The sequence below is a fragment of the Parasteatoda tepidariorum genome, chromosome 5, assembly GCF_043381705.1.
Source record: "Parasteatoda tepidariorum isolate YZ-2023 chromosome 5, CAS_Ptep_4.0, whole genome shotgun sequence".
Taxonomy (NCBI): Eukaryota; Metazoa; Arthropoda; class Arachnida; order Araneae; family Theridiidae; genus Parasteatoda; species Parasteatoda tepidariorum.
Genome location: NC_092208.1, coordinates 16,490,609 through 16,502,589, shown reverse-complemented (window position 1 = coordinate 16,502,589; position 11,981 = coordinate 16,490,609). Strand labels below are relative to the sequence as shown.

At 29.8% G+C, this 11,981-nt stretch overlaps 2 protein-coding genes across 7 annotated transcripts in view; one reads left to right on the top strand and one right to left on the bottom strand.

The window, feature by feature from the left end:
* The window catches only part of LOC107456958 (regulation of nuclear pre-mRNA domain-containing protein 2), a 27,706-nt gene extending 26,136 nt beyond the window's left edge, over window positions 1-1,570 (bottom strand). For 2 of the 4 annotated variants that reach the window (XM_071181129.1, XM_016074957.3), the window contains exon 1: window positions 1,435-1,570. The gene's annotated coding sequence lies outside the window, so the exon portion shown is untranslated. The remainder of the gene's footprint in view (window positions 1-1,434) is intronic. The other 2 variants (XM_071181130.1, XM_043044817.2) reach the window with 1 other exon arrangement.
* Window positions 1,571-1,714: 144 nt separating this feature from the next.
* Window positions 1,715-11,981, top strand: part of LOC107456959 (uncharacterized) — a 20,928-nt gene continuing 10,661 nt past the window's right edge. The window contains exons 1-4 of one of the 3 annotated variants that reach the window (XM_043044818.1): window positions 1,718-1,854; window positions 6,811-7,111; window positions 9,657-9,784; window positions 11,349-11,469. In XM_043044818.1, the coding sequence (XP_042900752.1) occupies window positions 6,830-7,111; window positions 9,657-9,784; window positions 11,349-11,469 (531 nt within the window). In that variant the 5' untranslated portion in view covers window positions 1,718-1,854; window positions 6,811-6,829. Of the gene's footprint in view, window positions 1,855-6,810; window positions 7,112-7,960; window positions 8,205-9,656; window positions 9,785-11,348; window positions 11,470-11,981 lie in introns of those variants that run through there. The other 2 variants (XM_043044819.2, XM_043044820.2) reach the window with 2 other exon arrangements.

The following is an 11,981-nucleotide window of genomic DNA, read 5'->3' as shown; positions in this document are numbered from 1 at the left end:
AAAAAAAAAAAAAAAAAGCAAGACATTATTTTTCTACAAATCTACATTTGAGACGTAATCCCCACTCTTAGTCAAATTTTAATAAAAGTCAAATATGGTGTACTTGAGAAAAAAAATATGAATGAAAAAACTTTATTTCTAGAATGGAACTATCTTTTTAACTTTTGCGATTCCCCCCCCCCTTATATTTTTTAATTTAAATTCTAGCTGAAGTCAGTCATTATCGAAATTTTTTACTCTGAAATAAGAATCGAAAAATCATAAGCATTTCGTTTCGCTCCGATGTGGGTGATAGGAATCTTATGAAAAAGGAAATAATAATTTTGTTACATAACATACATAGAAATATAATAATTCTGAAGAAAAAAATCATTTGAAAATCATGGTAGAAAAGAAAACCAAAGTTTTTTTACTTCAACATTCTATATTCTTCATTATTCCTGAACAATAATGGAAACATCATGAGAATTTCTTTCTAATTGAATAAGTGAAAAAGGCCTATTTTACATATAATTTTAGAGAAGAAATAAATCTCTGCAGAAAAGAAATCCATCTTTTTTTATTTCCTAAAGGAAATTTTTTTTTGCAAGAACTCTGTAACATTCTACAACAATGTCACTATGATTCTGCCACAAGGCACCAGGTACTGGCAACTTCTGAGCAGTGGTCCACCAGAAATTAAAAAAAGATCACATTAAGGACCAACTCAAAGGATATAGTTCGTAGTCACTTCTTGGCAAACATCGGCATGTTTTTTTGTTTGTTTTTTTAAAATTTCAATTTAAAACACTTCAATTTGGAAATATCTATTGGTAACTGGCATGACAGACCAAAATACGAAAATATCTCCCTCCAAAAAAATTTTCTTATGCCACTGGCAGTTTCTTTAGGCTTAAATATTGAAACGATGATATTACTTGAAAATCTTCGCACATGCCGTCTATTGTCTGTGATGCTGCTAGCATTAATCATGTTTATGAAAACTATTATTGTCCACTCACGTCCGATCCTCCTATTAAAATCACGTCTTATCCTGTCAAAAAATGAATTTAACGATCGTCATAATTTAAGATTAGTTTGTATAACTCTATCCAAAAAAACATTACTAACAGGTAAACCGAGAATGTTGAATTAAAAATTAGAATCGTAAAAAAATTATCTTTATACCAAAATACACCAGAATAACTTGCAACATAAAGAATAGTACTTAAACTTTCAAAACAATTGACAGTACTGAATGCAATCTTATAAACACACATTAATATAGCACAATTCATTTTGCGAATAAAAACAGAGATCAAATAAAAACATATGTTAGATTTACGTTTATTTATGTTTTAGAAGGTGCGAAACAGTAAATCGATTTAACTATTGAACGTGCAAAAAAGTGAGTAAAGCTGTAGAGTATATTTTAAATATTTAATTTATACATACAAAATATGGCTCGAAGATGTGTGATGTCAAGCTGCTTCTTGTTTACTATCGAATTGACAATCGTTGTGAAAATTTATTATGGACACTCATTAACTCATCGCCATATTTGTTTGCCTACATGACCTTCGACTCCAAATGTTGCCAAAAACACATGTCGAAAAGATTAGTTTTATTTTTAAATTTCAGTTTTGGTTCAGGAGTTGATTTTGGATTACAATTGTTCTTAACAATTGGGTTTTTAAGCAGCTTTCAACAGTATTGAAATAGGTAGCTGGAAGCACTCCACTTCAAATCAAGCCTCCATCTTCATGAACATTGAAAAAACGTGGTAATACTGGCTACTGCGTACTGTATTATACTTCGACGTATATTAAATATAAGTTTTCGTTTATTTGTGTTTTCTCACCCTGTTAACCCAAAGTAAGTGTTTCTAGTTTTCATGGAATGTTTTTTTATCCTTGCACATGTTTTTAATATATTTTATACACGTGTAATAATACATTTCATGTATTTATTTCATATTAAAATATTTACCTCGATTGATCAAATTTGTTTTGGCTAGAATTAATTGTTTTATTGTTAATGTATGATTGAATCAATGTTTTATTCATAGTAATTGATATGAGATTCTTGCACATATGGATTAAAATCCTACTTCAAACTTGAGCAAAACCGATATGACTAAGCTAATCAATAATAATATAGTTTATGCTAACTAGTTATAAATTATTAGTCTGTTGGAAAGATTGGAGACAGAAGGTTAAGATTATCAAATCTATAGCAAGTTGATGCCCATATCAGTTACCGGTTAACAAGTTTTTTTTTTATTTACGTTAGATTTCTATGAACATTTTTAAATTCATACATGTTTTTAAAACATAATTCATTTTGAGAATATTTCTGAATCGTTATCTGTCGCACCAAGGCACCAACTGGATTTTAAACTTGTCCTTAGAGTGGGTAAGAGTTATACTCTTTGATTTGGTCCCCTACTGTGATTTTTTATGTTTAACTTTCTTGGAGGCAGCTCCCCAGAAGTATAGTCATTTATGTAATTTCTTATGTTGAGAATTTTATAACTTGCTTTTGAAAATATGCGAAATTAAATAATTTACTGTTAGAATTTTGTTTTGTCTGGAGAGTGGTCTGTTGTAGAATTGCTGATTTTATCACTAATTATGATGTAAATGTTTCTTTCTAAATTACTACTACTTAGTAAAACTGTATGCATAAGAAATTGAAATTTGTCCTGCTGTTCATTTGTTTGTTTTGAGTTGTTGAAAAATATGTTAATAGATAAGGTTGTTTGACCTCTGTAGACCAGTGGCCTTGGATGGCCATGCTTACGAGAGTTTGTAAGATCTTGTGATTTGTGTATCAAATTATAACCTTTTTTCAATTAAAATATTGGGGGGGGGGAAATCCCTGGAATTGTGAAATTCCAAGATATAGGTAAGGATAGTGATTGATTATATTTTAAAACTTGTTTCCACCTAAGGTTTTATTTTCCTTCACCTAAGGTTTTATTTCAGAAGTAGATCTCATTAGTGAAATAACCAGTAACTGGTGGTTTCTGTACTGTAAATAGAAAGAATATTTACTTTTAGCATTTATTTATAATTGTAGCAGAGCACATTCTAGGCAGAAAAAAGGGCACGGTGCATAAGTTAAAAAAAAAGGACATTATTTTCTAAAAAGGCAATAATTTCTTTCTATGGGCTTTACACTTTCTATTAAAAAACATTGTCAATTAAGAGAGAAAAAAAACTTTACTTTATAAAAAGTAGCAAAGTAATCATATTAATTACTAATTTTTATTAATAAATTAACATATATATAATGAGCTAATTAGCTTAGTAATTTATTTAAAATGCATGCTTATATTAATAAAATATAAATGTATGCTTTTAAGTGTCTGTAGTTATGATTTAATAATTAAAATGATTAATAATAAATATGATTTAATGATAGTGGAAGTAACTGTAAACTTTCAAAGACAAGTGCAACAAGGGATTATGATGGCTATTTTTCCTTTCCCATTTAAATCTATGTATTGACAGCAATNAAAAAAAAAAAAAAAAAAAAAAAAAAAAAAAAAAAAAAAAAAAAAAAAAAAAGAGTTGAAAATAACAAAAGTTTTAAGAAATCCATTGTAGAGTTTGGGGGGGGGGATAAGGAAGGATTGAGGAAAGAAGGGCAAAAAAGGTATGGAGTCTATTTACTTCAGAGCGCTAATTTACTTCAAGGGAACAGGGTGGATTCTTTTGACTGAAAGGGCAGCAGGGTGCTGCTCCCTGTTTATCCAGCCTAGAATGAGCTCGGATTGTAGCATTTTAAATTAAAATCTGTAGCAAGCGTGGGTTTGCATCTACATATCTTATTTTGCACTTCGTGCTTAAAAATATATGTATACTTAAGCTGAATATGTCATCAGCATATACATTTAGTATTAATTAAGTTTTGAATTATGTTAAATTTTAAAATATTTAAATATAATTCCTCAAACTAACAAGAAATTGGATATATTTTAAAAATTCAACATCTATATGAACCTCCAGAGAAATGTTAGTATCATTTATCATCTGCGAATGAGTCTAGTTTTAAGTTTTACCTTAATCAATTACAAGTAGGACTGGGCGATGTAAGAAATTTTATATCGTGTTGCATCGTCAGTTAGAAATTGCGATTTAGCATATGTTCAAAAGTTATCTGTCAGAAATCCTTAAATTAATCAAAAATAAATAAAAATAATAAATCTATTACAAAACAAAATATCTTAAGTAAAAACAAACCCAAGCTTTATTTTAATTTTTTAAAATTAAAAATTACTTAAGTTTGAAAATAAAAAACTAACCAAATATTTTACAAAAGTATTAACTAATGGTCTAATTCGATACTTAATTAATGTAAAAATAAATGTAAGATTTTTTTATTATAAATAAATTAAAGTAAATTTTATTTATTATTATCATTTTTGAAAATAAAATTGACTAGGGATTTATACTGACTGTCTAACAAATTATGAAACAAACAAGTATTGAAAGAATTTTTAAAAAAATACTCTTAAGTACTATTTTTAGGTTATTACAAAGTGTCAAAACATTGTTTAACTATTCAATCAAAAAAGTATTTGTTTTAACTACTAGCCAAATTTTTTTTATAATTAAAAATGACTGATGATTTATTTGTTTAAAAATAATCGAATTATTACCTATACTTATGTGCATTAAATAAATTTCAAAAAAATAAATTTTTTAAAACAAAGTTAAATACAGAATACCCCTATTAAATTTTATCGCTTACAGTGTAAAACAATAATTAAAAAAACAATGAAGAATCTTTTTTTTCTTCATATTTTCATTTCATTCATAGATTGAGTTCAGAACAAAGAGCGGAAATTTAACATAACAGCGATTGCACAATGATCGCCAAGTAACAGTAGGTCTACTAAAAATAATTAACAAGAATCATTACATCCTGACAGGCAAAGAAAAAGGTGATGAAATAATGTACAATGAATCAATTGTTAAGTAACTAATCAACGATTTTTAAGTAATAGCTATCACAAAATAATGTAAATCCTGCTGAAAATAATCTTAAAGAATTAAGTAAACTTCCAAATACAAAAATGGTGCATAAAGAAACTATGCATAGCTTTCTATTTCAATGCTGATCCTCACACGAAACCTGGGGCTCTGATTCAATTCGCTTTTCGTTATTCAACATCATGAAACTAACATCGTCTTCGTAGCTAGACACTTCGACAGCTCAGTCACAACATTGTCTTAGATTACGGCTTAAATCAGATTTCTGATGCATTGCCTAAACGAAATTGATAGTATCCGCCTGCCGATATATGCATTGAATCGATATTTCGCGATACACTGATTTTTAAGTCAGTCCTAGTTACAAGTATATCAAGTTCAGAGAAGCAGATGCATTTTGAGCCTATTTCAGAGAAACCAGGCTCATTCTTGGATTTGTGTATATTGACTAAACTAGTTAAACTTATTTAGACTCTGATGATATGCTGATGACCTAAAGCTGATAATATTGATTTCAATTTAACTGATATGTTAATGCAGTGCCATTAATGGATTTTTTATGTATTAAATTAGTCACATTTTAATATCCATTTTTTCAACATGAAAATATCAAGAAAATTATGAAAATGCCTATTTTAAAACATTTTTCAGGGCTCCCACAAATCTGGGATAACAGGAAAAACCTGTAGTTGTATGGAAATTTTATTTTTACTCTAAAAGGCAGAGAAAGTTTGAGCTTTTTTTCCCTGCAGCTTGGTTAATTTCTACAACATCATACCTAGAAAATAACCAATCTCAGAATTGTTAGTAACATTAATCAGTTATTAAAATTTAGGTTAAATAATTCTAACTTCAATTACAATTATTTGTTATAAAGATGTCATATTTTAGCTTAATTTTTGTGCTTCCATATTTATTTAATATTCTTTTTTGCACTCAAATTCTGATTCTTTTGACATTATAAAAGCAAAAATAAGTTTTCTTATGGAAAAATAGATAAAATATGGTAATAGATTTTTTTTCTGAAATCGAGTGGTGACCCTGAATATAATTTCTATTGTTTGCATTCACTATAGTTTTTTGGTGAATGTTTTTTTTAAAGATATTTTTGACAAAAATTACATAAAACAATTTAAGTTTGCAATATAATTATAAAAGTTTTTTTTTCTTTAAATTATTTAAGTGTTCTAAAACAGTTTGAGAGGAACATATGTTAAAAGTGATGACCTAGATCATTTACAGTACAGAACCCGTTACCCGGAAATCGGAAAACCAAAAAACCGGAAGGAAATTCGATAAATTTTCCCGCCATTTTTTGGAGAAAATTTTTTTTTTTTTTTTCCCTTATAAGATTTTAGGATTTTTCTTTCTTTTTTGAAAGATGTTTACCTTACCATCATTTTGGAAATAATCATTAGTGTATTACTCCATCGTTTTTTCTTCTTTTTAAGATTATTAAAATTATTATTTTTTTGTTGGGTTTAACAATTAAAAAAAACGGCTTTTTGTAGCGATTCAGAAAACCGGAAAAATCAGTTATCCGGAATAGTGATGGTCCCGATGTTCCGGATAATCGGTTCCCTACTGTATTTGAAAACGAAAATAAATTAAAAGCGATGAACTAGTTCATTTATTTGAAAACGACAATAAATTTTTGAGAAAAAAAACAATAACCATTGATCCAGTTGTGCCACTGATGTTTTTTTTGTTTTGTTCTTTGGTTTGATGTTCTTTTTTTTAGCACTGTATGATTAAAATAATTTAAAGTTGTTGTTTTTTCTCTCCCGTTTCTAAAATAGAGTTGTTAAAAAATTTTTGGTGTCCTTGACAGGACATTTTGTTTTAGAACAATGTTTTCTACCGTTAAAAGTTTTAAGAAAGAAGATTTGTTGCTGGTTGCTGAAGAAATTGGTGAAGTGATACCAGCAAGAGCAAAAATTTCTGATTTAAAAAAGTTAATTCTTAACAGCGATGAGTACAAAGGTGATTCAGAATTCGTCATGTCTATTTTAATTATGACTATCGCTGAACGGAAACAGAAGGAGGAAGAAGAAAAAGCAAGGAAACAAAAAGAAGAAGAAAGATTGCACGAACTTGAGTTGGCGAGAATTCGAACACGCTCTACTGTAGAAGTAAGTTTAAATTCAACATTATCTGAAACTAGCGCTAGAAGAATATTTCATCTAGAGTTTTGGCAATTTTCTGGTAATATTAATGACTGTCCACCATTTTGAAGTCAGTTTGAACATATTCATAAAGATGACAACATATCTCCTGAAAACAAGTTTCAGTACTTAATTCAAGCCACTGTTTCTGGATCTCGTGCTCGTGAGATAGGGGAGAGTTTTCCATCAACTAGTGACAATTATGCCAAAGCAGTGGAAGGCTTGAAAACCCGTTTCGGTAGAGATTATTTGTTAATAGAGATGTACGTTAGAGAGCTTTTGAAATTAGTAATTTCTGTAGATAAAAATTAGAAATTTTCTATGACATCTTTATATGATGAACTTGAACCAGATATGAAAGTTTTGGAAACTTTAGGTGTTGTGACTGAAAAATGTGTGTTGATATTATACCCTATGATAGAATCCTGTTTTAATGAGGCTTTTTTGAAGGCTTGGAATTGTCATCCATTATTGTTTGCTTCTGTTGACGCCAAGGAGAGGTTGAATAACCTAATGCAATTTATAAAGGCAGAATTTGAAGTAGAGCAAATAAATTTGGCGATGTTGGGTTTTGGATTAAATGAGCCGAAGTGCACTCAGGGTTACAAACCGAAATAATGACAAAGGAATCCTACATTTTATAACAACACTCCACTGCTGCCAATTTGTTGACCACAGCATTAACTTCAGTTGTATTTAAGTGTATATTTTGTGATGGCAAGCATACAAGTGCTGAATGTTTTTCATCTCAAAAAATGAGTTTTTAAGAAAGACAGGTCATTGTTAAAGAGAAACATTGTTGTTTTGCTTGTCTAGATATTGGGCGCACAGTTAAAAAGTGCCGAGCTGCATTAAGATGAGATGCCTTATTTGCTCTAGGAAACATGTCATGTTGATGTGTGATAAACTGGAACCGTAAAAGACTTTGATGAAAAAAGAAGAAGAGGTGCCAGTTGAAAATAATGTCACCATGTCTAATTTAAATAAGCGTAGTACAGGAGTATTTCTTCAGACTTTGAAAGCTGTACTGGTTGGTATATGGAGATAAAGAGTTGTACTGGTAAGTCTAAGATTACTTTTAGGTTCAGCATCTCATAGATCCTGCATTTAAAAAAATGAAATGACGAATATGATATTAAATTTAGGGAATAGTTAGCTCAAAGTTTTTGTGTTGACAATATTGTCACTAGTATTGATAATAAAGAAGTAGAAAAATTTGTACAGGATTCAACAACTCTATGTCCAAAGGAAGATTTGAGCTTTGAGAATGGAAATTGAGAGAAATGAAAGAAGAGAAAAATTGACTTGAGCTGGATGAATTATGTTAAAGCAAAGTAACTAAACATAGCATGTTATCTACGGCTCACAAAGTCTTTGTTCCTTTTGGTTTCTTCTATCCAGTCATGCTTTGTCCAAAAATAATATTACAGAAAGCATGGAAAAAAGGAATAAGCTGGGATGAAGACATCAAATGTGAGTTAGGAGAAGAGTTTTTACTATGGTTTCAGGTCAGATTCAGAGAAGTTCGTCTTGTCAAAGAACAGACGTCGACTAATCAGCTGCTTCATTCTATACAACGAATATACCCATTGGAAATCGCATTCTCAGATGGTCCTCAATATTTGAAGAGCAGCATGGAAGCAATGGACCATTCCTAGCAGTCGGACCAGTTGAATGAATCCACCAACATCAAACATGCACCGAAATTTAGTAAATCTGGAAGAAGACTGAAGATTCCCGAGAAACTGAACTTGTTAACTATTTTTTAATTTCAAATCATTCTAGTTTTAATTCTGCCTCATAATCGAAGCGCGAGTGGATGTTAAAAGCGATGAACTAGATCATTTATTTGAAAACGTCTATAATTTTTTAAAAAACGATAACCATTGATCTAGTTACGCCGCTGATGTTTTTTCTGTTTTGTTCTTTTGTATGATGTTCTTTTTTGTTAACACTGTATGTTTAAAATAATTAAAAATTGTTTAAGTTTTTTAGCGCTGTTTTTTTCCCTCCCCCCTTTCTAAAATAGAGTTGTGTTACAGTTCTAGTTTTGTGTTTTAACAACATATGTACTCTTTTGGAAGCTGGTTAAAATACCAGAAATAAACAGTTTTATTTAAAATTAGAGTGTATTATTCTGTAATTTATCTAAGAATTTGTGTTAGTTATGCATTTATAATTTCGTTCAAACTAATAATGAATGCTGTATGTGAAATATGCTACAAAATATTGAAAAATTTTCATGGCATTTAATGCACAGGGCCTGAATTTTAAGCAAATTTAAGTTATATTAAGTGGAAGCTTTGCTTATAATTTTTGAGCTCTTCTAATTTAGACAATTTAAGATTAATTGTGTGTAACTCAAAAAGTGTCTGGTACATGTAACTGATGCTCATTTGTATCAGTTTGTAACTTACTGAAAAGATTGGTACGTTGTCCATCTGACACTGGATGGTCTTAGTTAAAGACAATATTTTTATGTAATTACATTTTTTTCTTTCTTCACATTTAGATTATGGTGTTTTTTACCTGCTCAGAATGTGGCCAGTCTGTGAAGAAAAATCAAGTTGAAAAGCATTGTTCTTTTCAATGTCGGAATTGCAAATCACTTTCTTGTATGGATTGTGGCACAGAGTTTTGGTTTGTATAGATTTTGTTTCTTTTGTACTTATTAGGCTAGGCAAAACTATTGTAGAAACAGAAAAACTTGGTTGTTTTGTTTAAACCATGTTTAATATTTTCACATGTGTCGAAAGCAGTCAACAATCACAGAGCTTCACTTTGAAATTTCCATCTCCTTTTGGTTAATTTGATTTAATAAAGGCAACATAATTTTATAACCGCGGAAGTTCGTACCTGAGAGATCCTTCACTAATTGTATAAATAATTGTTGATTTCTTATTGTACCTTTATTTTCTTGGATTTGTTATTTAAGTTTTCAGAACTAATGTAAAGAGAAAGAAATTATGTTAATGTATTGAGAGAGGGGGAGAAAAAAACAGCTTTTAATTATAGAGGCAAGATTTTGAAAAAGTATGAATCGAAGAATCTTTCACTAATTTTTCAATAGAATTTATTTTGCAAAAATGTTGGTTAATGGTAGCTTGGTGTCAATAAAAATACTAGTGTGCTGGAACATCTTTCTTTAATATAAGGCTTATAATCTAACAGCAAACCAAACTCCAAAAGGTTATTCATAATAACTTTAAACTGGTTGATAGCAAGCATTTCCTCTAAAGGTGGGCCTCAAAATATCAAGACTAGTTTCCTGAAGCTGCGATTCAGATTACGAAAGATCAGCTGCTTCAATAGGGGAGAGAAGGCTGTTCTCCTATCAGTCCTGTTCATCCGCCAGTATCCTTCCGCCTAGGAACTACTCTCCTTGATCTTCTTACCTCCGAACATCCTTGTTACTCCTACCTCAGACTTCCGTGCTTCTTTGCTAGCTGGCTGCATGGTTTTCTAGCTGACACAAATAAATGCCTCTACGAAATAGGAACTAATTATAATTCAAACTTACTTCTATTTTTTAATTAATTATGTATAGAATTTGACCATTAGTTGATACAACTTTATTATTAAGTAAATAAATAAACGGTCGAACGATGTTTAAAGAGTGCATGCTTCCAACAAATAATTTTGAAAATTGCTTTTCTTAACTGAACATTTCTTCGGTTCGTTTTAATACATGTCATTAAAATATCATACCAATAAATTTTAAACCATTTTTTATTTTTTAAAAAATAAAGTTAAATCAAATCAAAGCTTACGTTTGCTTTTACTCTAAGACACTGGGGTTAAGTCAATCTATCTACATTATTTTGATTTAAACAATTAAGCTCTGCTAGTGATGTTATAGAAGCATTTTTTATAAGATTTAACATTTTCTTTTGTTATAGCTTTGTTCCTCTTATTTATTTTTGATTGATTAAAAGATTTTGCATTGATAATTTTCTAACATATGTTACATCAGGATGCATCACTGTATCGCAATGTCTAGCAGACGACATATCATGATTTCGAGTTTCTTATATCGCTCAGTCCTAATCCTAATTAATGAAATGTGGGTCTCTTGTGTTGTTTTTTTTTTTTTTTTTAATTTTTTTTTATTTTCAAAGCTTTGACTTGTTATATTTGTAAAAAAAAATTTTTTTTGTGGCTGTCTGGTAAAAGCAAGTCTTAGTAACATGAAATATTCTTACAGGGGAGATGACTATAAAACTCACACGAAATGCGTTACTGAAGATGAGAAGTATGGTGGGAAAAATTATACACCAAAGCCAAGTGCAAATAAAGGAGAAGTCAAACAAGAAAAATGGATTGAAGTAAGTTTTTCTCTTAATTTGCAATATCATAAATTAGGTTGTTATCAAAGAATGTCCATAAAATGTTACATACAAATTTGATATATTGTGTATCCAATTTACAAATTTGCTTCCAAAATCTTTATCAAATTTTTATTGTTCGGAATTTAAAAGGGGGGGGGGTACTTTCTTAGCAATACTGGGGATGTTTACTATTAATTCTAGAAATTTTTAAATTTCAAGCATTGGGTGAAATTGTACCTGTGATTGCACAGAAATTCACTGGCAAAGTGCTTCTGTTGATTATTGACAATTACAACTGTTACCCCTTGAAATTATCATTTATTTCTTTGTTGTCATTTCAACTTTAATAAATAATTCAGTTCTCATTAATATATTTAATTTTGAATTCCTGTTAAAAAGCATCAAAGTGTGCAACAGACTGGTCGTTAAGACACGGTCCCAGCAGATCATTGAAGTCGAGCATCACTGGCTTCGATCAGTCTGCGAATGGTCCGGTGGCCAGTATCCTT